The sequence below is a fragment of the Sturnira hondurensis genome, unplaced genomic scaffold, assembly GCF_014824575.4.
Source record: "Sturnira hondurensis isolate 20B ecotype Veracruz unplaced genomic scaffold, ASM1482457v3 Scaffold0005563, whole genome shotgun sequence".
Classification (NCBI taxonomy): Eukaryota; Metazoa; Chordata; class Mammalia; order Chiroptera; family Phyllostomidae; genus Sturnira; species Sturnira hondurensis.
This window is the reverse complement of record NW_028078194.1, coordinates 1,874,746-1,900,596: the sequence shown is the minus strand read 5'-3', so window position 1 is coordinate 1,900,596 and position 25,851 is coordinate 1,874,746. Positions and strand designations below refer to the sequence as shown.

General features: G+C 39.7%; 1 protein-coding gene and 1 long non-coding RNA gene across 10 annotated transcripts in view; one reads left to right on the top strand and one right to left on the bottom strand.

Moving 5' to 3' along the window:
- The window catches only part of KIF20B (kinesin family member 20B), a 79,362-nt gene extending 63,144 nt beyond the window's left edge, over positions 1 to 16,218 (bottom strand). For 7 of the 9 annotated variants that reach the window (XM_037047312.1, XM_037047318.1, XM_037047316.1 and 4 more), the window contains exons 1-7: positions 12,134 to 12,221; positions 8,691 to 8,748; positions 5,955 to 6,102; positions 3,309 to 3,395; positions 3,084 to 3,200; positions 2,450 to 2,588; positions 1,746 to 1,930 (exon numbers count right to left, since the gene is read on the bottom strand). In XM_037047312.1, the coding sequence (XP_036903207.1) occupies positions 1,746 to 1,930; positions 2,450 to 2,588; positions 3,084 to 3,200; positions 3,309 to 3,395; positions 5,955 to 6,101 (675 nt within the window). In that variant the 5' untranslated portion in view covers position 6,102; positions 8,691 to 8,748; positions 12,134 to 12,221. Of the gene's footprint in view, positions 1 to 1,745; positions 1,931 to 2,449; positions 2,589 to 3,083; positions 3,201 to 3,308; positions 3,396 to 5,954; positions 6,103 to 8,690; positions 8,749 to 11,924; positions 12,106 to 12,133; positions 12,222 to 16,155 lie in introns of those variants that run through there. The other 2 variants (XM_037047313.1, XM_037047314.1) reach the window with 2 other exon arrangements.
- On the top strand, positions 12,369 to 21,879 carry LOC118987969 (uncharacterized). The gene is made up of 3 exons (XR_005066691.1): positions 12,369 to 12,671; positions 15,853 to 15,929; positions 21,755 to 21,879. It is a non-coding gene; the product is annotated as an uncharacterized LOC118987969 (long non-coding RNA).
- The last annotated feature ends 3,972 nt before the right edge of the window (positions 21,880 to 25,851 follow it).

Below are 25,851 nucleotides of genomic sequence, written 5' to 3'. Positions count from 1 at the left end.
TGGAATTATCTACCAATCTCCCTTATTTCTATTAAAATACTACTTTACTTTCCCAGACCAAAATCATGAACTCTGAACTCTACTAATCAACAATTTTTACTATCTTGATACCTTGATATCTAAATCTCTCTCTTTTTTTAAGATTTTATTTAGTTATTTTGAGAGATGGGGAGGGAGGGAAAAAGAGAGGGAGGGAAACATCGTCTCATGCACTGCCCCACCAAGGACCCGGCCCCCAACCCAGGCTTGTGCCCGGACTGGGAAATTGAACCAGTGACCTTTTGGTTCATAGGCCAACAACGCTCAATCCACTGAGTCACACCAGCCAGGGCTATAGTTTTAAATAATCTTCAATAAGATAAATTTCTCAAACCATTACAAAATCCAGAAGAAGAAACATAGACCAAAAAAAAGAAGAAGGGAGGTAAAAACATAACCTAGTAGATAAGAGACACATGAATGAAGGTAGTAAGACTTAAAATGCATTAAATGAAGGAGCAATTTATAGAACTTACAGAACATATATATAGTAAAATTTCAATTTTTATTTAAAAAAGACTATATCCTACATATAAAGATATATACATACATATAGAGAAATCCCTGTTATAGATTTTATAATGAACATACAGAACACTTTCTAATCTGTTAATGATAGGTTTTTCTTCAGAAATGGAATTATAAGAAATTTTCAAATTTTATTTTTCATATTCCCTTGTTTAGTTTTTGTGTCTACATATCACTTTTACAATTAAAAAAGAATTTTTAAAAACAATTACGTAATAAGACACACCATAATTAAATCACCCAAAATTAAAGATAAGGAGAAAATCTTAAAAGAAGCCAGAGAAAAAGAGTTACCTACAATGGAGTTCCCCTAAGACTATCAGCTGATTTCTCAAAAGAAACCTTGCAGCAAGAAGGGGCTGGAAAGAAGTCTTCAAGGTCATGAAAGGGAAGGACCTACATCCAAGATTACTCTATCCAGCAAAGTTATCATTTAGAATAGAAGGGCAAATAAAATGCTTCCCAGGTAAGATCAAGTTAAAGGAATTCATCACCACCATGCCCTTATCATATGAAATGTTACAAAGGGACGTATCTAAGAAAAAAGATGACCAAAACGATGTAAATAAAATAACAACAAACATAACTATCAACAACTGAACCTAAAAAACAAAAACAAACTAAGCAAACAAGTAGAACAGGAACAGAATCACAAAAATGGAGATCACATGGAGGGTTATCAATGGGAAGGGGGAGGGAAAAGGTAGAGGGAATAAGAAGCATAATTGGTAGGTATAAAACAGAGAGGGCGAGGTTAATAGTATAGGAAATTGAGAAGACAAAGAACTTATATGTACAACTCATGGACATGGACATGGACATGAATGTGTTGGTGGCGGGGGGACTGCAAAGCAGAGGGGGACGAGGGGAGGAAAAAATGGGACAACTCTAACAGCATAATCAATAAAATATACTTTAAAAAATCATTACATAAGTGCAATGCAGCTTCTACAACCAAAAAAGTTTTCAAAATCATTTACACTTGTTTTGTTTTGTTTAAACATTTCTACTGTTCGTACAATATAAAATAAGAGATGTCATCAAACAAGCTTTTAATACTTTCTCAAAAAGACAACCACCACCACCATAAGCATTCCAATATAGGCTAAAACAAACTAAGGAGTTTATGTAAAAGGTCATGATTCATATGTATTTTACATACTAAAATACTCCCTTACCTCTTTAACTTGCCGAAGCAATGCACTTTTGCTGGCAATTTCTTCCTTCTCTTGGTCTGGTGATAACCGTATATATTCCCTGGATCTATGTGGTTTAAGGTTCATTTTTGTATATAGTCTTCCCTGAAGACTACCAAATAATACATTCAAAGTTCGAGGCAGAATGCCAATATTTTCTTCTGTGCCTGTAAAAAGAATGTTTGTTTTACATTCCCTCAGAGTTGAAAAATGAAAACATCCCTGAACTCCCAAGGCTCCTTTTACACCACCATATGCAGGAGTAAACAGTTGGGACAAAAGTGAGTTAAACTTTAGAACTACTCAGAGATAACTTTGGTCTTCACTGTATAATAGATATTTTATCAACTATTATTCTGATGCAAAACCTGAAATTTTACATTCATATCCAGCCACAGATTTGCAATCACCCATAACTGCAAAATGTAAAAGTAAAATTAAATATTTTCCTAGTTATCCATGCTTAATACACAGTGTTACAATAATTGTTTTTCTGAATTTTTCAGATGCACAAATGAATTCAATTCATCGAAATTAAAAGCCATCAGCAGTATACATTGAATTATGCTATTACTATTAAAAATAGAGCAAATGGACTACATAATGAAGTACAACTACATGCCAGTATTATATGAGCAAATATTAGTGCTTCACTTATTCTTTCTAGCAAAAATAAAACAATTCACCTTGAAATGTATATGTTTTTCCTGAATTGGTTAGCCCGTAAGTAAAAATCAGCCGACTCTGTCCTCTCAAAAAGTCTTTTACTGGCTGCATAATGCAATCCTGGAAGAATTCCTTCTGCGTAGTTTCTGGACCAAACACCTAAATAAGAATTTTTTTAAACAAATCTTTTTAGGAAATTCAAGTTAATATTCACCATGAGTTCTACCCTATCTCTCATGCTTAAAAAAAATTTTAATGATTTTATAAGATTCATTGTTAAAATAGGCGTTACATGCCCAACTCCCACAAACACACTTGATAGTTTACCTACTCATGTTTATAAAGTATATAAACTGTTATATACTTAAAGAAAGAAATCTGACCCAGCTAAACAAGTTTTCATCTGACTTCTGAAAAAAAAATTCTTTTAAAACAAGATTATAAGAACTAAACTGTGATATAGTCACTTCAAATATATATTTACAGACCTGAAATTTGAGTCCTACCCTATAGGAAAAAGTATGATGACCTAATATCTAAGTCCCATTAGCACAACATGTATTTAGTTAATTATATAAAATTATGAGGTGGTTTAGCCTAAGACAAGTCTCTTTTCCTTAAAAGAAAAATCTTCAGTTTCACATGAGTACTTACCTTAGAAAAACTAAATTTCTGTACGATCAGCCCAGAGCTTTTCTCACTTAACCGGGCAAGTGTACTTTGAGGATCTTTCAGCACAACAGTCTGTGAGTCCAGCATATACACACAGCCCTAAAACAAATAAATAGAAATAATCCCAAAATAAATAAATACAGACAATTACATTTTGTCCATTTAATGAAGGTATTATGTTAAAAACCAATTAAAGTCAACACAAACCTCAGGCTCATGTTCTTTTTCTGAGTGTGTGAACGGTCTTATTCGAAGACAAACCTGGAGATAATCTTTGGATTCCAAACTGTTAGCCTAAAAAGGAAGAACAAAGTAACTGTATTTATAAAATATAAATGTGGCATTTCAGAGATCATCCTTCATTAACGTGGCTGATAGCTATATAACAATATAAGATTAGCCCTGGCTGGTGTAGCTCAGTGAATTGAGCACGGGCTTGTGAAGCAAAGGGTTGCTGGTTCGATTCCCAGTCAGGGCACATGCCTGGGTTGCAGGCCAGTTCCCAGCAGGGGACTCATGAGGCAACCATACATTCATATTTCTCTCCTTCTCTCCTTCCCTTACCCTCTAAAGATAAACAAAATCTTAAAAAAATGACAAAATCTTCTCAACCTTCTATATTTTATACTTGAAGTTTACAATAAGCCTTTTTTCCCCATAAAATCCTAACTTTTTAAACTACTAAGAATAGGGCTCTAAGTCACCAAAACATAGAACTCTAGAATAAATCACAAGGAATCAGAAGAGTCTATGAACCCACATGCTCCGTTCCATCATGCATTCAGGTGTAATGTGAGGGAGGGATTATGAGAAGGTACAAGCAAATTTTCTTTCCTTCCTCCCTCCCTCCCTCCTCTCTTCTCTTTTCTTCTTTCATCTATGTTTCCTATACTCCCATTGTTCCCTTCCATGTTATTTATGAATTGGGTTAGTCCATCTCTCTAAAGGATTGTAATTAAAATCTAAAAGGTAATAAACACTGGGTGGGTGAGCTGGGATGGGAGTAAAAGACAGAAAACTGTACTTCAACAATTAAAATAAAATTTTTAAAGGTAATAAACAGTATATGGACTGAATCAAAAACTTTACAAAGACACAAAGCAAACATTATAGTGGTAGTTGGTAGAGTGGTGAAAGGACTTTTACTTCTTAAACACTACTGAATTATTTTAACATTTCAAACTGTGGATTATTTTTTTAAAACTAAGGCCTACAATTCCTAGGGGCATAGTGGAGTACTTTACATTTTTTTAAGATTTTATTTATTTATTTATCTTTAGAGGGGAAGGAGAGAGGGAGAGAGACATCAATGTATGGTTGCCTTTCGAGTGTCCCCTGCTGGGAGTTGGCCTGTAGGGAACTGGCCTGCAACCCAGGCATGTGCCCTGACTGGGAATCGAACTGCGATCCTCTGGTTCGCAGGCCTGTGTTCAATCCACTGAGCTATGCCAGCCAGGGCTACATTTTTGAGACAGTAACAATAGTACCTCCACGAACTATTAGTTCAAAGAATTTCAGTTTCAATATTAGATCACAATATTTATCTTGATGTCATATCTCTGTGAAGCTAGATTTTTCAATGGTTGCTGTGATAAAAACACACACACACACACAATCCCAAAACAATGAGGCACAGGAATATCTACTCCAATTCCAAAGCCTGAGAAATTGTGCAGTGCCGAAAAGGTATACATACCCCAGTAGTAAATAATGTTGTAATTGAAGAATAAAGTTAAATACTGTTTTTTCACTTGGCAATTTTTTTTAAATGGCTACTCTATTAGGTCATAAATAGTTAAGACATTTGAACCTATTACTTGGAAAGGAACTGTTATATACTTAAGGCACCATGCAAAAATTACTAAGATAAAAAGTGGGAAAGCTTAAGAAAATTATTTTCTTCCCACCTTCTAAGTTCTTCTAGTTGGGCTAAAATTCAAATTAACAGTCACATTGACAGGAGAGAGTATCCAAAGTTTTTTATATGAATGTACATTTGAAGTCCATAAGAACATGAAAACCCCAGAGGCACTGGGTAGTTCAAGCCTATGTGTCGCTATGGAAAAAAAGGAAAGGGGGCCAAGGTTTTGAAGTGGAAAGAGGCAAAAGAGTGTAGCATATGCAAACAATTCCTGCCGAAACCCAGAAACAATGGGGGAGTTGCCAATCTAGCTAACAGGCCCCTTCCTACTTGGATCCTTCCTATCTACCATATTTAATTCAAATTAGTCTAAGGTACAAACTCTCACAAGGAATAGGCTAAGATTTACTTCCTGAAGCAGGTTTTTTCAAAGTACCCAGGCAGAAAAGGGGAGAGGTGGTCAAAGATTATTTCTGAATCATTTGTTTAACAACCAACTTAAGGTCCTGGTAGGGGAGCTCGGTTGATGGGATAATCCTAAGACAAGGTTGTAGGTTCAGTCTCTGGTCAGGGCACATACAAGAACCACCAGTGAGTACACAAATGGAGTAGAACAACAAACTGATGTCTGTCTGTCTGTCTGCCTCTCAAATCAATAAATTAAAGGAACCTTAAAATCAATACCCCAAATGGCTCATCTTGAGATGGCAAAACTTTGGCCCCCTTCAAAAGGCTGCCTTAAACCCACAGTTTGAGGGAGGTGGGGAGCATGGGGTCGGGGGGGGGGGGGCNGGGGGGGGGGTGGGGGGGGGGGGGGGGGGGGGCGCAGGGCAGGGAATATAAAACAGAAAACTGTACTTGAATAAGAATTAAACTTTTTTAAAAAATCCACAGTTTGGAAAGCTCTAGTCCTACCTGTCTGCAAGTATGTGTGCACCACACATATTTCTACTCAATCATGATAATTAACATAATATTTTTCTTACACTTACCTCAGTGCTTGAAGCAGCTAAGGAAAATTCATGAGAGAGATCAAGCTTAATGCTGTCAAAATTGATTTCTGAAGGCCTTGCAACTGGATCAGCACTAAAAACATATGAAGGTCTAGGCATCCCATCTTGATTTAAATTAGATTCCATTCTGCAAGAATAACAGCAACTTCTTTAGATATCCTTCATAAATTAGTAGTTAAGACTATGGAGGTTAGCCCTGGTTGGTGTGGCTCAGTGGATTAAGCACAGGCTTGTAAACTGAAAGGTCACCAGTTTGATCCCTGGTCAGAGCACATGCCTTGGTTGCAAAGCAAGTCTCCAGTGCAGGGCATGAGAGAGGCAACCAATCAATGTTTCTCTCACATATGAATGTTTCTCACCTTTCTTTCTCCTTCTCTAAAAATAAGTAAATCAAATTTTAAGACTCTGGAGTCTTAAAGACTACAGAGTTTAAAAAGTCTGAGTTTAGCCCAATACTTCCCCCATATAACTAGATTTCCAGAGAAGAAAACATGAGACTGCTTCATCTATAACAGGTGTCCCCAACACCTGGGCCACTGGGCCGCACAGCAGGAGGTGAGCAGCAGGTGAGGGAGCGAAGCTTCATCTGTATTATAGCTGCTCCCCATCGGCTGATCTCCACCCTCCTGTCAGATCAGCAGTGGCATTAGATTCTCACAGGAGTGCGAACCCTACCGTCCTACTGTGAACCGTGCATGCGAGGCATCTAGGGTGCACACTCCTTATAAGAATCTAATGTCTGATGATCTAAGCTGGAGCTGAAGCGGCGATGCTAGCACTGCAACAGGTGATTCACATTCTCCAAACCCGTTGGTATAACATGTGGTGAACGGCTATCCAAACCTTCCAACACTGCTTCACCACATGAAGACCAAGTACCCTGCATTAAAAGACCAGTCTTTGTGGAGTTTTTCAAAAGAAAAAAATGTGAACACGAAGAACAGAAGCAATTACTGAGGGTCACCACTTGATCAAACGAGTCTGCACTGAGAGCATCATTCCTAGTGGCTGAGCACACTGCTAAAGCCAAGAAGCCCTTTACTATTGGTGAAGAGTCAATCCTACCTGCTGCTAAGGACATTTCTCGTGAACTTTTAGGAGGCTGCAGTTCAAAAGGTGGCATGTGTTCCTCTTTCGGCCAGCACTGTAACTAGTCAGACTGATGAAATAGCAGAGGATACTGAGGCACAATTGTTGGAGGGGATTAATGAGTCACCGTGGAACACAACCCGGGTTGACGAGTCTACCGATACTGACAAGGCAACAAGGTGTGTTTTTGTGCCATATACTTACAGGAGGATGTGCATGAGGATATGCTATGCGTACTTTTGTTGCCAACCAACACCACAGCTGCAGAACTAGTCAAGTCTTTGAATGATTACATATCAGGAAAACTGAACTGGTCATTTTTGTGTTGCTACACGTATGGACGGAGCGGCTGCCATGACTGGATGGCTTTCTGGTTTCACTGCTCGGTCAAAGAGGTCCCTTCTGAATGTGAGCTATACACTGTGTCATCCATAGAGAAATGCTGGCTAGCTAAAAAATGTCACCTGAATTTAACAATGTTTTGCAGGATGTGACTAAAATCATCAGCCACATTAAAGTACATGCCCTTAACTCACATCTATTCACGCAGCTCTGTGAGGAGATGGACCCAGAGCACACACGACTTCTCTTACGCACAGAAGGGAGGTGGCTTTCTAAAGGGGGCTCACTGGCCAGAGTTTGTGAGTTACGAGAGCCACTCCAGAGATTTCTTTTAGAAAAAGTCACCACTGGCAGCACATTTCAGTGACACAGAATGCATCACAAAACCTGCTTACTTGTGCGACATATTCAATAAACACAATCTGTCACTTCAGGGGAGAGTGATGACTGTGTTCAAGTCAGAAGATAAAGTGGCTGCATTCAAAGCCAAACTGGAATTATGGGGACAAGTGAACATTGGGATTTTTGACATTTTCAAACATTAGCAGAGATTTTGAAAGAGACTGACCAGGGCCTTCTTTCTTCCAGCTGGTGCATGATCACCTATCTCAGCTTTCAAAAGAGTTTGAGCATGACTCTCAACCACAAAAGACCCCCGAACTGAGAAGCAATGGATCTGTGGCCCATTTGTGAGTAAGCCAGGTGAATCAACTTTGTGCTAGAAGAGGACCAACTGCTTGAGATCACAGACGACAGTGGCCTTAACAGTATGTGTGAGACAACTCCAAATCTCTTAATGTTCTGGATTAAAGTCAAGGCAACATATCCTGAGACTGCCTCAAAAGCACCGAAATGCCTGCTTCCATCCCCAACATCCTTTCTTTGTGAAGCAGGGGTTTCTGCAGTGACAGCAACCAAACCAAGATCACGGAGTAGACTGGACACAAGAAACACACTTCGGGTGTCACTTCTCCCATCACCCCCAGATGGGACCATCTATCTTGTTGCAGGAAAATCAGCTCAGGTCTCCCAATGATTCTCCACCATGGTAAGTTATATAATTACTTCATTATATATTACAATGTAATAATAATAGAAATAAGCTGCACAATAAATGTAATGCACCAGAATCATCCCCAAACCAATCCCCAGCCCCACCCCCCCCCAACCCACTGGTCCATGGAAAAACTGTATTCCCCAAAACCAGTCCCTGGTACCCAAAAGGTTGGGGACTGATGATCTATAACTTGATGACTCATTTAAAAAAAAGATCAAATTACTTACAGATTCTGAATCAAATACAACTGGATTCAGCCAACCAATATTATTCGTATGATCCAACCTATAGACAAATTCATCAGAAGAAATTTCATAAGTAAAAGTAATCCACAAAGTAAGACAATATAAGGCATTTATATTTCTGCCTAAAATCCTCTCAGAAATCATCAGTAAATTAATGGATTAAAAAACTATGGTACACTTATACATGGAATTCTATGCAGCAGAAATAACGGAGCTCCTACCCTTTGCGACAGCATGGATGGGACTGGAGAACATTATACTAAGTGAAATAAGCCAGATGGTGAAAGACAAATACATATGATGTCACCTTTAACAAGAACCTAATCAACAAAATGAACAAGCAAGAAAAATATAACCAAAGACATTGAAATTGAGAACAGGCTGACAGTGACCAGAGGGGTGAGGGGAGGGGGTTATAGGGGAACAGGGTGAAGGGTTTGCAGGAACAACTATAAAAGACACACGGACAATAACAAGGGGGGGTGGAAATCGGGGGGAGGTGGGGAGGGCTGAGGGGGTGGGGGAAAAGGCAGAAAACTGTACTTGAACAACAATTAAAAATGTTTTTTTTTAAAAGAAATCAATCAGTAAGGGTGGAGTAAATTACAACCTTGTGTTATTGTAGTTATTTAGTGTCTTCTGAAGTGTCTTACTTACAGACTCTGTAACATAACTCAGTTACCTAGACAATTATTTTCAATTGAATTCTTCCAAATAATGCAAGTGAAAAGGGAAATAAAGTATGAGGACATATTCAAAACAGTACCTGACAGATCATAAGTCTTAAAAGATCAATATGGAATGCAGCAGTAAACTATTAGAACTAAATGAAACATCAAGTCACTAAACTGAAACTTAGGAGTAAGCTTAACTGAAAAAATATTAACATTCAAACATTTACTGAAACTCTACCAGGTACCTAATACTAGGGAGAAAGACAGCTCCTGTTTATTGATAATATTATGAAATATGCAGAAGGGACTCTCACACATGCTCAGGAAAGCAGTATGGGCATCCACAGGTGTTATATAAATGAACCAAATATGGTCCCTGTTGTTTTCTTCTCCACAGCACACCAGGAGCATTAATTCAAAAACCTACTGAGGTGGGAAACTCAAATTTTTACACATCCACTTGCTTTTAACATAGCTCAAATAATCTTATTTTTAGCCATTTAGAGACCAACTCTTTGCACATCCCATGAAACTACATGCAACATCTGCTAGCCATAGAACTGAAGACCCAAGTCACTGTTGCCCTTTGGAGTTCTGACCCAGGGACTCCATGCTATGCTGAGGAGCAACATCACTGAGACACCTAAGTTCCCCCTCTGATTCTCCTCTCCCTGCCCGGAGGCCCTTGCCCTCCTCCACTTCTAGGTGGCAGCCCTTGTCTCTAGTCTTTGGAAGGCTTCACGCTGTGAGAGACTTCTCCTGCATGCTAAGTGCTACCCCAGTAAAGCTCCTTGCATGCTCCTGCCACTTTGTAGTCATACCTCTTTCCTTGATAAGCCCTGAAACCCCAAAAGTCAATACAAGGTTTTCATTTTTTGATTTTTCTAAATTGCAGAAAGACTAAGGAAATTATACATTTACTTTCAACAATGCCCAGTAAACTACAGGCTCAACCATACAATTAAACAAGTTTAATGTCTTTATTTTTTTCTCTTTTTATTGTATAATCAATGATGTAATTGAAATCGTGAAGTCACTTAAGTGTAGTTTGATAGAATATTTCAAATATGCAATTTACAGGTGAAAATTAAGAAAACGGTATGTGATAGAGTAAAAAAAAATAACCTCTGATTCAGAACATAGGGGAAATGCTTGCAAAAACATTAAAGTACTGGCTTGTCATTTCATCACTCAGATTTCATGAAATACTCAGGAAACTGGAAAGTAAGCTTCATTCTTTGCCTTTAATTAATTATATTCTCCCCCCAAAATGTATTCATAAATCTTTTGTAAAAATCCTGAATTTAAAAAAAAATGTCGATCTCGTTTAAAAAGTAAGGTTATAGTATATTGTACTTCTTCATATGCTCAGTTTTCAGTGAATAAATTGTCTCTTAACAATGATAAAATTGTTGAAATATATTGTCATTTCCTGTACTTTTAATTAACTTTCACTTACAAGTATGTGGCCACCCCACATACTAGAGTACAAATTTCTTGACGTCAAGAACCTTGTTTTATACTACTCTGTATCCCTTACAACAAATTCAGATATAGAAGTAATGAAAACTCCTTGTCGAGTGACTTAAATAATAATAAAATCCTCTATACCAAAAAGAAAAAAAATGATCCTACTCTTTTAGTGATATCTTTAGCAACAGCAGAGTTCAAGACCTCATTTCTCATTTCAGAAGGCTGTTGCCATGACTGAAAAACTGTATTTTTATCTTTGCTCCAGGAGATTGATTTAAAAACTTAAAACTCTGCTACTGAATGATGTTTCTGAATGTCACTAACAAAATATAGCCTCAAAAACAAGTCTTCATATATTGTATTATTTTTCAACTTGTATTACTTTGTATTATTTTGCAACTTGAAGTTTTGGATCTTGGACATGTAATAAAATACATACACTGCTACACTGCTTCTGGGTAAACATGCCGCCTTGTTTTAAAAACAAAAACAAACTTGAATTTGACCACCTTAAGCAAGGATTAATTAAAGCCATGAACTGTGTCAACCAGTCCTTCAGCACAGAATATTAGAGTTGTGCCAGGCAGGATCACTGAAGTAGAAGGTGGAATGAAATAGGGAAAACATTCTAACCAGGCAGATAACAGACAACAGTCATTGCACTAAACACCCACACCCACTTCCGTATGACACTGCAAAACCCAAGGTGGACAAGCCCCAGGCACCTGCAGTGGCTCCAAATAAATGCATAGAGGCCTACAACAGGGCTCCCCGCAAAACAGGCTATGTCACCTGCCAAGCAACGTGTTCATCTCAGGAATTCGGGAAGATAGCTTTGGCAATAGAGGCCTATGACTGAACAACAATAACAGCAACAATAAAAATATTAATATTGCAAGCATTTAAAGCCGCACTGTTTCTAACAACTTTGCATAGTATCACTATCTTCACAAGAAACCTAAGAGTAGTACTATTATCATCCCCACTTAACCAGTAAGGAAACTGAGGCCTGCAAAAATTAAACACGTCCCTCAGCTAAACAGCAGTAGATACGAAATTTAAACCCTACCCCAAGGAGCGCAGCTCAACCTTCCATCCCGCACCAGGTACCCTAGAGGCCTACGTCGCTCTGCAAACCCGCTCCAGTGAGTAACCTCGGGGACGTTACAGCCCCTTGGGAAGGTGCTCACAAGGACAGAGCCGTTTCCCCGCCTCAGGCCTGGTAAGTGCGCAGCCACCACCTCGTTCCTCCCACCTCCACCTGGGCTACCTCCTCACCTGCAAATATAGCCTAGTCTGCCCAACCTGCAAACACCACACCGAAGTCTTCAATTTCAAATTCAAACAATGGCGGCCAATCACCGCAGAGAACGCTGGGAGTGGGCGGAGCTTCCGGAACAAAGTCGGAAAGCGCCGCATGCCTGCGCTGTGGGTTTTCCACCCGCTCCCGGAAGACAGTTTCAAACGCGGAGCGACCAATGGGCGGAGGGGTAGGTGGGACCAGTGCAGGGGATCGGAGGGTCCCGCGAGTCTGGGCTCGCCGCGCGGCGTATCTCGTTGCCTAGTGACTGCTTTGCGTACCACCCTCCGGTCGGAGACGGTAGGTATAGTGTGGCGAAGGTCCGTGGTGAGGTCCTGCCACCAGACTTAGTGCGACTCCCTTAAGGACCGGTGGAGGAATGGCGGGCTAGTTAGTGCCCGGCCCTCTCTCTGGGCACCAGAAGGGGCTCCGCGTCCGGAGAATTGTTTAGAATGAGCGCTGTCCGCACCCCGAGAGTCGATTTCTCGGTGCCCAACCGTCTACAGCGGCCCTACTGTACGAAATAAATTTTTCCCAGAATAGTTATTATAAGCATTTCTCTTTATTTTTCCTTTCTGAAAATATAAAGTAGCCACCGCTGCGGGGTGCTGAACTGTGATAATCCAAATTCCATACATAGTCAAAGTCTTTGCGGTGCCCAAAATTTAAGTGCCAGTACACCCTTCTTTGCTTCTCTTAAAGTGGTCCACTTCTTTTGAGTGTAGTGCTATTACATTCATATTACCAGCATATACTACTTAGGCCGTCTCTCCCGGCTGTACTTCATTTTAAAGAAAAATAACTGCTAACTTTAACTGAACATTTATTTTACCTTGTGCCAGTAATGGTGCTAAACTTATAAAATGGATTGTCTTACTGATCCATTTTCAGGGATCAGGGCTGATCCTGAGAACAGCCCTTTGACGCAGGTACTATTATTATCCCCATTTTAATAGATTCAGGGGGAACTGGGTTCATATGGTTAAGTAACTTGCTCAAAGAAATATGCCTTTAAGCAAATTACTGGTGGAACTGAGATTTAAACTCAGCTGAATGAGTTCAAGACCCTTTTACATGTGGTCTTATTTCCAACTATTTTTCTTGGTTAGTAGCATTTTTAGAACAAGTAGTTTGATGAGTTTACTGTCTCCCTTTCCTTATCATTCTGTATTTATATCTCCCATAATCTCCTCTTCCCCTCACTAACTCCCTGCTGTCTCCTCATTCAGCTTGCCTTTCTTTCCCCACAAAATAATTATATTTGAGGTGAGCCAGTTTGGATTACAGAAGAGGATGCAGGGCCAGGGTTAAAAATGAGCAAAAGAAAGTAGTTGTAGAAAGGGAAGAAAGCCGGAAAGTTTTAAGACTTTTCCTACTCAGGCTGGAACTAAAGTCTTTAGGGGACTCTGTGTCAGTCTCCTCTGCTGCTTCAGACAAGTCTGCCCTTAAATTCACAATTCCTGTCAAACCTTATATACTGCCTTTATTGCTTTTATTACCTGTTAACTGATTTCCAGATCTCGAACCCTCAAGGTACTACATTTATTTATTGTTTGACACACATTTATTGAAAATTTTCTGTATGCTGAACACTAGGCTAGAAGTTAGGGAAACAGTGGAGGTGAATGAGAAAAACAGACACTTAACCTTTAAGGAGTTTTCATTCTAATGGGAGTGACAATCAAGTTAAAAGATACAAATAATTGAAAGTACAACTGTACTAAGTGGTTTGAAGGAAATGTTCTTAGAGCTGTAAGACTGTTATGTCACAGGGAATCTGAGTAAATGTTTGATCTGGATCTCCAAGAGACATTAGGACTTAACTAAGTTTTGTTTGTTTTGTTTTGTTCTGTTCTGTTTTTAAAGAGAAGAGTAAGCATTCCAGGCCTAGGAGACATAATACCTGGGGGGAGGAGAATAAATACAAAATTCAGTGGATTCTCTAACTTATTCTAGCTCCCAGGAGCATTCCAGAGCCACAGAGTTCAATGTTTCAGCCTTGAAACTCTTAATTTGTCATCTAGGTTAGCAAATTCATTCTCTCCTTGTTTACTCCTAACCTCATTGGCCACCCTTCTTAGTCTCCTTTTCTTTCTTTCTTTTTTTAAAATTTTATTTATTTATTTTCAGAGGGAAAGGGAGGGAGACAGAGAGGGAGAGAAACATCATTGTGTGGTTGTAGTTGCCTCTTGCACACACTCCACTGGAGACCTGGCCCATAAACCAAGGCATGTGCCAGCACTGGGAACCGAATCAGCAACCCCTTACTTCGCAGGCAGGCTGGTACTCAATCCCCTGAGCCACTCCAGCCAAGTCTCTTAGTCTCCTTTTAGATCTCTTCTGCCCAAACTCTATATTATGGTAGTCCTCAGAGCTCAGTTCTGAGCCCCCCTTTTTCTCTTCTCTACAGTCTCCCATTGGCAGCATCATCAACTCCCATGTACAAAAACATCTTTGTACTGGCGACACCCCAAATTCCTTATTCTCCCCAGATGCCTCCTCTGAGCTCCAACCAGATGCAAATATCTGAGTACCCGCCTAACATCTCCACTTGGGTGTATAACAGGCATCTCTAACTTAATATACTCAATGTGGGACCTGAGTTTTCATCCCAAAACTCAAATCCTCTTTTCCCTAATCTCCGTCTCAGTAAATGACACCAGGAATATACCCAGTTACTTGAGACAAAATAATCATCTTTTCTTTTAATTTATTTTTAGAGACAGGGACAGGGAGGGAGTAGGAGAGGGAGAGAAACATCACTGTGTAAGAGAAACATCAGTCAGTTGCCTTTCACATGACCCCAGCCAGGGACCAGACTGCAACCCAGGCATGCACCCAGACAGGGCATCAAACCAGCAACCTTTTGCTTTGCAAGAGGATGCCCAACAAACTAAGCCATACTAGTCAGGCCAAGAATCATCTCTGAGTTCTCCTTTTCCTTCCCCACCCTAATCTAGTTCATAAACAAATATATGTGTTGTACTTTGTCTTTATAAGTGAAATAAATACTCTTCTCTTTTCATTGCCCAGACCATAGCATACCCTCCCAGTTCATTTCCTGAACCAGACCCTGCTCCCCTCCAGACCATCCTTCATTAGAGCAGCCAAACCAACCTTCTCAAAATTGAAATGATCATGTCACTCCCTGGCTTACAACCCTTTAATGACTTTTTAGAATAAAATTGTATATATTACCTTCTTAGAGAAAATGTCCTGACTACTTTATTTCAAGTGGGTCCCTTTTTATTTACCGGCTCCATTCCTATTTCATACATATTACCACCAGCAATTGCATTTGTCTGGTGGTGTTATCATTGCTGTTCCCCTACCTGCTAAAATGTAAGTTCTGTGAGTAGAAGAACTATGTTTCTCTTGGTCATTGAGAATGACCTCAATGACTCCTCATCCTCAATGACTCCACATCCCCAATGACTCCTCAAGTACATGGAGATCAAAAACTATTTGTTGAACAATGAATGAAGGCTGATGTGTCTGCGAGGTTGTGGGAAAGGGGTTTCCAGGGGGAGACCATTCAGACGGATGACCAGGAGTGAGTTGGGAGCGATGGGCCAAAGCAAGATCCCACAAGGTTTAGCTAAGTTACTAACTTGAGTCCTTATTCTAGTAGAAATGAGAAACCACGCAACTGTTTTAAGCATGAGCACAGAGCAATCCAATTCTGTGTTTTCAAAAGGTTAATCTGGAGCAGAGAATAGAGGCAATCAAGGAGGATGCGCTTGAACCAGTTATGAAGCTGTTGTCGCCATCCTAGTAAGACAAGATGATAATGTGGACTTGGGAGATGGCGGAGCAGATGCAGAAAATTGGATTTTAGAGGTGTCTTTTCTACATTTTTTTTATTTCAACACAAGCCAACTGAATTTCCCTTTAGAAATATAGGGTCAACTTGATTGGAAGATGCTCAGGATTTACTTCCCATTCAAAATAACTTCATCTCTGCCCTTGAAGTGAACATAAAATGAAAAGATTAACTTACCTCAAGCTGATCTCCCAACCTGGTCAATCTCTACCTGCAATAGCTAACTTTGTGTGTTCCAGATACTATTCTGAGCACTTTATACTTGTTGAGGGCAAGGGGAACTAGCCAGAACATAGCTGTAAGGAAGCAAAAGGTGTTTTACTAACTAACGCAAAGAGGCTCCGGGACACGCCCGAAGAGCAGGGTGTGTTCCAGGATGTGGTTTAAGAGCAAAGGTGAGTCAGGCAGATAGCCATCTGGACAGTCACTAGGAAGGGAAATTTTGCACCCCCCCCCCCCCCCCGCAGGAGCTCAACTGACCAATCAGGTAAAGGAGCACGAGCCAGTGCAGCCCCTGTGCACGAGCTCATCTGACCAATCAAGTAAAGGAGCACGAGCCAGTGCACGAGTTAACTCACCAATAATCAGTAACCCTATTGTGCTGCTGAGCCAACCGCTAACCGCCACATCTGCTTCTGTATCCAGCTTGCTTGCGCGCCTCCATAAAACCCTAAGCCTGTAAGCGTTTGGCGCGACTCTCATTTGCAGCCCTTGCGGGCACCATGTCTCCGGACACTTTGGAGAGTTCGCCCTTGCGCAGGTTAAACTTGGCCAATAAAGTAACATCTTTGGAACCCCGAAAGTCTCCGACATTTGTTCTCGCGGTTGGTGAATGCAACAATACTCATTTAATTCTAATAGTAAGCCTATGAGGTATTTTGTTATTATCCCCATTTAACAGAGGAGGAAACTGAGGCATGGAGCAATTCAGGAATAGTACAGATATCTACTACATAGAGATGTTAAGCAGTTTGAATCAGGTAATATTTGTAAAATACTTATAAAAGTACCTAGCCCATGTTAAATAATAACTTCTTAAATTTGTATAAAAAATAAAGAGGGGAATTGACATTGATATCTGGTCCCAGAGTCTGTGCGATTAACCACTGCATTCTACTGCCTCTCAACATGTGGACGTGGCACCAGTCATACCACCTTGGCTATGCCTGTCTCATCAAAGTGTGGACCCAACAACCCCTGGAATTCTGTTAAAAGAAGACTGAGCCCTGACTGCTGTGGCTGAGTTGGTGGGGGGTTTTCCCACAAAGGGAAGGGTCACCCACCTGATTCCTAGTCAGGGCACATGCCCAGGTTGTGGGTTCCATCCCCTTTTAGGGTTCTTGCAAGAGGCAACCAAAGGACGTTTCTCTCTCACGTTGATTTGTCTCACTCTCTCTTCCGCCCACCTTTTTCCTTTCTCTAGAGATAAACAAATAAAATCTAAAATAAAGGGGAAAAAGGAAGAAGACTGAGCATGTACCTCCTGCTGCAAAGCCACCTCCAAAAGCAGGAATAAAATAGCTACTCAATCCAAAAACTGAGTGTATAGATTACAGAGGTTTGTATAACAGGTTTAACAAATATTTATCAAGCACCTACTATGGGACAGATGCTTCCACCCTTAAGAAGCTTTCCGTCTAGCCCTGGCCCATGTGACTCAGTGGACTGAGTGCCAGCCTATGAACCAAGAAGTCACCAGTTCAGTTCCTAGTCAGGGCACAGGTCTCGGTTGCAGGCCAGGTCCCCAGTAGGGGGTGTGCAAGAGGCAACCACACATTGATTTCTCTCCCTCACTTTCTCCCTCCCTTCCCCTCTCTTTAAAAATAAACACAATATTTTTAAAAAATTAAAAGGAAAAAAAATCTGAAGTAGCCTTTCTTAATCCAGGATTCCCAGAGAGAATTAACCCCTTACAGCACCCATAGCATGTAATATATTGATTGCTCTTCTGTGCATCTACAAAGGTACTAGTTCTTACTATCCTGAGAAAATAGTCACACAAGTAATTTTTATGTCTTTTTAAAATTCCCCACACAGTCACACACTTTCAGTTCTCATTCACTTCGTAGCTTCAGTGTAAGTGGAGTGACTCTCCTGTGCAGCTGCCTTCAGAACAATGACTTGGTTCCTTTCATGTGGTGATCTGCAGTACTGACCTTGTAGAAGGGAAAGAGAGCTTGATAACCGTGCAGCGGGGTTTATTACTAGGTGGGCCTGGGAGTGGTGTACGTTACTGCTGCTCCTATTCCTTAGGAACCCAGGCATGTGGCCCCAATCTAACTGCAAGGGAGAATGGGAAATGTGTTTGTTCTGCACATTGAGGAAGAGCATATAGCCAGTTTCTGTCACATAGCTAATAATTAATTAGTACGCAACTAGCAAAATCAAGGCCTGTTATTGGGAGATACTAAAAATTAAATAATTCAGAAGATAAAATGGAAATTGACTGTAATTGGAATAAATATTGCATGATCTGATATAATAAAAATAGGATTTAACTACCTTATTGGATTATGTACAAATAATCTGAGAGAAATCTTATAAAAAGTTTACCTGTGGGTATTAACCAACATCTTTTTTCAAAGTTAGTTTTCTTAAAAATCATTCTAGTTACACTGAAAAATACTCAGCATTTCTACCATTACTATTTGGGCTATTTGCAGGGGCTTCTCTTTTCACCTAATGACAAGTGCTAGAATGAGGAAATTTTGTTTAAGATTTTATTTATTTATTTTTAGAGAAAGGGGAAAGGTTGGAAAAAGAGAAAGGGAGATAAATCAATGTGTGAGAGAAACATCAATTGGTTGCCTCTCAAACACTCCCAGCCAGGGCCTAGGCCTGCAACCAAGGTATGTGCCCTGACCTGGAATCCAACCAGTGATCTTTCAGTTTGTGGGATCATGTCCAACCCACTGAGCCACACCAGTCAGGGCTGGAATGAGTATCTTTAAAATAGCTGAAAAGAATTGCCTTCTTAAAAAGTTTTGTTTTGTGCTGTCTTTGCTTTGCTACCATTGAACTCTCTCAAGAGCATTGCATTTTTTTATAGTAGTCCAAAAGAGAGAGAGGCATGGTCACCCCCACTGCCCCTCTAACTGAATGCAGAATATCCCAACACTGGGCAAAATACCCTGATTCTAAAGCAGCACTTTGCCTTTAGTGGAAATATGTATAAGGGAGACAAGCATTAGGTAGATTTTTATGTGCTTTGACTAATTTTTCAAAGAGACTTCCCCCAAAACCAAGTGTCTGAATTGTTGTTCCTTTTATGGCCAGTAAGAAGATTTTACTCCTTGGAACACTACACGATAGAAGATTCCAGATAAGTGAGGATGTACCTTCCTTTTAGTAACAAACTATAGAACTGACCCCTGAAAGTATAGCCTATGTACCTTTCTTTTATAAAGTAAGATAATGGACTATAATGAAGGAAAAGGTGGGAATACAAAATGTTTGCTCTCGGCAGAAGAAAGAATCTGTTGAAGTCAAGGGTGGGGGCAAAGAGGGCAGGCAGTAAGCAGGCTACATAGTCAAGTACACGGGTGGATTCCTGGCGCTGTCACTTTAAAGCTTGTGACATTGGGCAAGGTCAACTGACCTTTCTGAGCAGGATGTTTCTTAAGTGCCAGTTTCTCTTAGGTACAGGAGACACCCCATAAATGGTAGTTACTATTACAGTGTAACAGGAGAGCCCAATATAGAAAAATAATAGAGCGATCTAGCCCCAACCTAGCAAATAAAATCTCTTCCTTTCCTAAGGGAAATAATCCTCACTGTATTTTATGCATATTTTGTATGTATTTGCTAGGTTTTATATTTGTTTGGAATTACAGGAACTGTGCTTCACTCATTTTTGTAAGTTCCTCAGCCCAAAACAGGAAAGGAGAAAAAGACTTGGGACTGAATCAACAGCCTTCAGCCTTTCACAACAGTTCATATTAGGTGTTTGTTGAAGAGCTAAGCAAATGCAGGGATGATGCAAAAGAAAAGCTTGCTCTCCAAAAAGAATTAATAAAATAACATAAAATAGGGCCCAAGCCACAGAAGCTTAAAAGTCAATCAAAGTTCTAATGAATTCTCAGTTGAAGGAAATATTCTAGTAGGATTCCCAAAATATATTTTAATTATGAGTCACAGTTATGATGTACAATTTGTGGAACAGTTAAAAAACAAGTAGAAAACCTTTCAAGTGAATGGATATGCAGGGGAAATTTGTGAGAGTGCTTGGGACATATTTGAAATGAGCTGTTTTCTTTCATGTTTTTTTTTTCTTTTTGATTGCTCATTGTGGGGCAATATGTGACTAGGTAGATAAGTACCAAACAGACAATACAAAAAGGAACATCTATATTCAATGACTATAAATTTAGTATCTCTACCCTCTTCTTGCCCAGACTTCTTCATGTTGTCCAGCATGGGGCTCAGCTACTGACTCTGTCAGTCCAACAGCCAAGGGTGTGAGATTCTTTCGCTAGAAATATCCCAGCTCAAATCTGGTCAGACAATAGCCTTCCCAAAATTTCTTTGTCCAATACAGTAAATTTCAGGAGACTTCTGTCTTGTTGACAAACTCTGAAAAGGACTGAGCAGGGGAGGGCAGGTGAAGAGACCCCTTCTCTCTGCTCAGGTGTGCAGTTTCTGGCCCACGGACCCGCTGTTATTTCCACTTAGAGTCTAGGTCTTGGGGACACCTTCTAATGCTATGGGTTTATTTATTTTGTTGTTCCTCGACATTACACATGTGCTATGAAAAAATATTACTCTGAAATGAAAAAAGACTAATGATTCACTTCTTTAAACACTACGCTTCTCTCTGCTTAGTAATAGGCAGATCCCAGTAACAAAGGAATAAATAATTACTGACTCCCACCAGAAATCTGTGGATGTTTGTCAAGGATGTTTGGACACTAAACTCTGACCCTTGCAAGTGAATCTGCCAAAGTTTCTACATTGTGTGTGAGACTCTGGGACGGGAATACTTTACATAAGACCTAGAATAAACAGCAGAGTGATTTATATGTTATTTGGTCTACAGAAAGAGAGTAAAAGATACCACTCATGGTTCACAGAAGAGGCAGAGAGCTCAGGAGTTAGATGTATACTACAGTCGTCTAAGAACAATAAAATCTTGCAGTTGTCTTCCAGTCCAGCTTACTTGCAATGAGCTCATGCTGCTGGCACAAAGTGTTTATAGAAACAATGAGAAAAGACTTCTCTTGTAACTGATGCTTTTTTAAAAAGATTTTGTTTATTTGCTTCTATAGGGAGGGAAAGAGAGGGAAGGTGAGAGGGAAAGAAACATCCATCAGTTGCCTCTCATAGGTGCCCTGACTGGGAACCAGGGACCAAACCCTGCAACCCAGGCCCATGCCCTGATGTGGAATAGAACCGACAACTATTGCTCTGGGGGTTGAACCAACCACCCGAGCCACACCATTCAGAGCCTGCTGTTTTCTTGTCTGCATGATAATGCACAGGTAAATTGCAAACATCTCTTTGACATCTTACATATGGGCTTTTCCCAATCACTGCAAATGTTATCTTGTGTGTGCCTATGGCATTCACACTACCAGGAACAGTCAGTCTTGCTCGTCATCTGTGAAATCTGTCGGTGCCATTTGTCAGCCATCGTTAAGGTTTTTCTAGGAACGTAGCAGCAGTACAGAGATGCTTCATCAGCCTTGTAAATTTGCTTAGCAAAAGAAGAGGCTGGAGATATCTTGACAAATTTATCAATATAATTTCAGCAGTTTCAAAATAAGCTTTTTTACCACAGATTTGAAGATACTTGATCCCTCCCTGGCTGGGTGTGGCTACATGAGTTGGTCTTCATCCTGCAAACTGAAAGGTCACCTGCTTTATTCCTGGTCAGGGAGAGACAACTGATGTTTCTCTCCCTCTCTTTCTCCCTCCCTCCCCTTCTCTCCAGAAATAAATAAATAACATCTTTAAAAAAACAAAAAAGATACTCGATCCCATGAGTCTTTTTAAATTTCTGGAGCCAGCCTTCTGAATATTCACACTCACCTACCTTCAATGTTCCATTGTGAGGTGGTTCTTCATTATAGTTGTAATTTGCATCTGTCTGATGATTAGAAACGTTTAAGTGTGGGGGTGGGGTGGAGGGGGCAACACGGAAGGTAGGGGGTTGGGGGGACATCTGTAATAGTGTCAGCAATATAAAAAAAAGAATTGTGTACCTGAAACTTACATGTTGTTAACCTGTTACGCAAATAATTTTTAAAAAATCAAATACAAATACATAAAAAAGTAACTATCCTTTGAAACAAAAAAGGAAGTGGTAAGCAGAGGATGTGGAGAATATGAAAAATAGATTTCCAATAAATACACCTGCCACAGAAATTAAGAGATTGATCCAAGAGATCACTCCCACAGGGGTAAGAGGCAGAGCTGTGCACACCACCTAAATGGAGTACACATGTGAAGGTCAACCTCCACTGTTGCAGGGCGGGTGATCCTGGACAGGGGAGAGTGGCAGGTGTGGGTCCCAGCTGAGAGTGGCCTTGTGATTCCTGTGCTGGAGATCACAAGTGGATGAGATCCAGGGACTCGAGTTTGCAACCCAGACCTATGACTGTCTCACCTACAGGGGAACATTCCATAGTCTTACGATAGATAAACACAGTGTGTTCCAGAACAGAATCTAAATTATTCTAATCTTGGAATTTCCACATGGTTTATGCTTATGCAAACTTGTGCTTACTGGAAACAGAATGACAACACTATTAAAGAGCCTTTAGCCCTGACCAGCGTGGCTCGGTTGGGCACCAACCCACAATGCAAAAGGTACCTTGTTTGATTCCCAGTCAGGGCACATGCCTGGGTGCAGGTTTGGTCCCTGGTCCGGGTGCGTATGAGAGGCAAACAATTGATGTTTCTCTCCCTCCCTTCCCCTTTCTCTCTCTAAAAATAAAAAAAAATATTTTTTTAAAAGATCATTTAAATGGAATAAACCCAGGCATTTCCTCAAATTGTAATACATGCATTATGTAAGGGAGAGGTAAAATAAAAATGACACATAGATGTGCTTTCAGGGGATTTTTGTATTATATCCTTTTAAACAATAACTTCATATTTCCAGATGGAAGACTTTTAACCCTGTTTCAGAAATCAAGAATTTCATTTTGTTTTAAATTAATTTACTTGCAGTGCTAGTGGACATTTTTTGTTATTAATCAGAAGTAAATTTTTAAATAGGTAAGGAGTTAAGTTGCTGAGAAAACTGGCCCATCTCTTAAATTTGGTTCTATCATTATTTATATGTTTACAGTAGTATTTTTATATTGACCTCAACTGTCAAAGCACATTTAAAATAAAAAAGCAGGAATGGGGAAGGGGACACAAGTCCTCTGAACAGCTTAAATGGGGATGAGTATGTTCCCGTTTTCTTAAGTGAGAACTTTGGACCTACTTGTGCTTACCCTCTCTTTTCAGAAAAGTTCACTTTCCCCTCTCTAAACATTTTAGATAATATTGTATAAATTATGAAAAAATCCAAGAAAACTGAGAGTACAAAGAAAAACTCTCCTGATGACCTACCACCCAAAGAAGACCACTGTTAACCTTTTCATCTCTTTTATTTGGGGGGTTTCATTTCACACACATGTTTCAAATTTCCACTGTGGTTACTACTGCCTGTTTCTTTTATAGTCAGAGTCAACGTTGCATTCCCTCCTTTTTTACTCATTATTATAAAATAAGCCTTCCCACCTTTATAAAAGGGGCTCTTCAGGAGCCTGTTTAATGGCTGTCTAAGAGTCTGTCATGTGGCCACATTATAATCCTTTTTTTTTTCAGAAAAATGAAATTTTCCTTATTATATTTTTTCAGACCATAAGACACACCTAGGTTTTAGAGGAGGAAAATAGGAAAACAATGTTTGAAGCCAAAAATGTGGTAAAATATTTAATAACATGAATAACATAATATTTCACCAATGTAAATATAAACAGAACTCAACAGCAACATTAACAACCATTATTCCTCCCAAATTTGGGAGGGAGGGTGCATCTTATAGCCGGAAACATACGGTGGTTCCCTATTATTGGACAGAGGGATCATCTTTCGGGAAATCTTTTCTTCTGGATCCCATGCTCTGCCTCTCAAGCTGACACTGGTGTATGTGGCCAAGTGCCGGGGATTTCTCTCTCCGCAGGATAAATATCTTCTTAGAGTAGCCAATTTTTCACAAAACTAAAAGGGGAGATTCATTCTAAAATAAATCCAACCCACACATACTATGAAATAGAGCTATCAATACGCATGAATTTTTAAGATAAAGCAGAAAAAAGATTTTAAAAATTAAATGAAATGTGATTGGAGAGAAAATGTTTTTGTTGACATATTTGTGAATTATAGATGCAGGCTGCATTGACAGGACTGTGTGATGGTCATTTGTAATCCTTAATTTGATATCTTTTAGAAATATATCTATGAAAGCAGTGCCATGTGAATACACATAAGAAAACAAACCAAACCAAAACTTTCTTTGCTTTCATTGAAGAATTTCCAGAACTCGGTACCTGCTCCGATGTTCCTCTTTAGACTTTATGTCTATCCTTGGCTTGCCCTTTATATGGTAAAACAAGAGATCAGCTCTTTACTATTGACCAGGTTGGCATTATTTTTCCTAGGGTTGGTTTTTTTTTTGCATTATTTGATGTGAGTTTTATTTCTTTTCTGTATCTATTTCTTTTTTGTGGGAGATATTTACGTTTAAAATGGATTTATGAAGGGACTTTCATGACCCATTTTTCCCCCAAATTAAAAACATGTACTTTTTATTACAAAAAACAACATAACATAAAACTACCCACGTTAATATTTTTTTAAGTGTGCAGTTCAGTAGTGTTAAGTATATTTTCACCGTTCTGAAAGACATCTTCAGCACTTTTTCCTATTACAAATCTGAAACTCTATACCCAATAGAGAACAACTTTTCTTTTCCCTTCCTCCTAACCCCTGGTAACCTCCATTCTATTTCCTTTTTCTATGAATTTGTCTACTTGAGATACCTCATATAAATGGAATCACATAATATTTGTCTATTTCTGATTGTCTTGGTTTACTTAGCGTAATGTCCTCCAGGTTAATTCATACTGAAGCTTGTGACAGGATTTCCTTCATTTTTACTAAATTTTGTTGAGTCATTCATCTGTTGCTGGGCATTTGCGTTGCTTCTGCTTCTTGGTGATTGTGATCATGCAGCTATGACCAAGGGCAGGCAGATATGTCTTCGAGATCCTGTTTTCAACTTCTTTGGATATATACCCAGCAGTGGGGTTGCTGGATCATATGATGGTTCTATTTTTAATCTTTTGAGGAACTTCCATACTATTTTCCATAGCAGTATAACCCACTTTTTAAAAAGAAGAAATGGCAAACAAATATCCTGCTTATAGAGGATCATATTGGATCAACACCTTAGATTCGCAAGACTCAGGAATTCACGTCTTCAGCTTCCACTGTCCCCACTCCTTTCCCTGACCAAGCCCTGATTTTTGTTCAGGTGTGCACTTTTCCTGCAGAAGGCTCATGACGCAAAGGAATTTAACCTCATCCCCAGCTTTGGGAGTGTGTCTTGCTTACTTTAAACCGCTCATGGTAATCCCACCAGCTTGCCACTGAATGGTGTAGGAACTCAGACTTCAGTCAGTTAGGGTACAGGTTTCCCTTGAGAGGTTACCTCTTACTGGCAGAGGAGTGGCCGTATGACCTAAGTTAGCCCTATCAGACTCAAGGAAAATGTTTCTGTAGCACGGTTGGGTGAAAGGTTTTCTTTTTCTCTTGTAGAACATGAATAAAAACAGTATTCCCCATTTCTCCTCTGAGCCATTTATTAACAATGAGGAC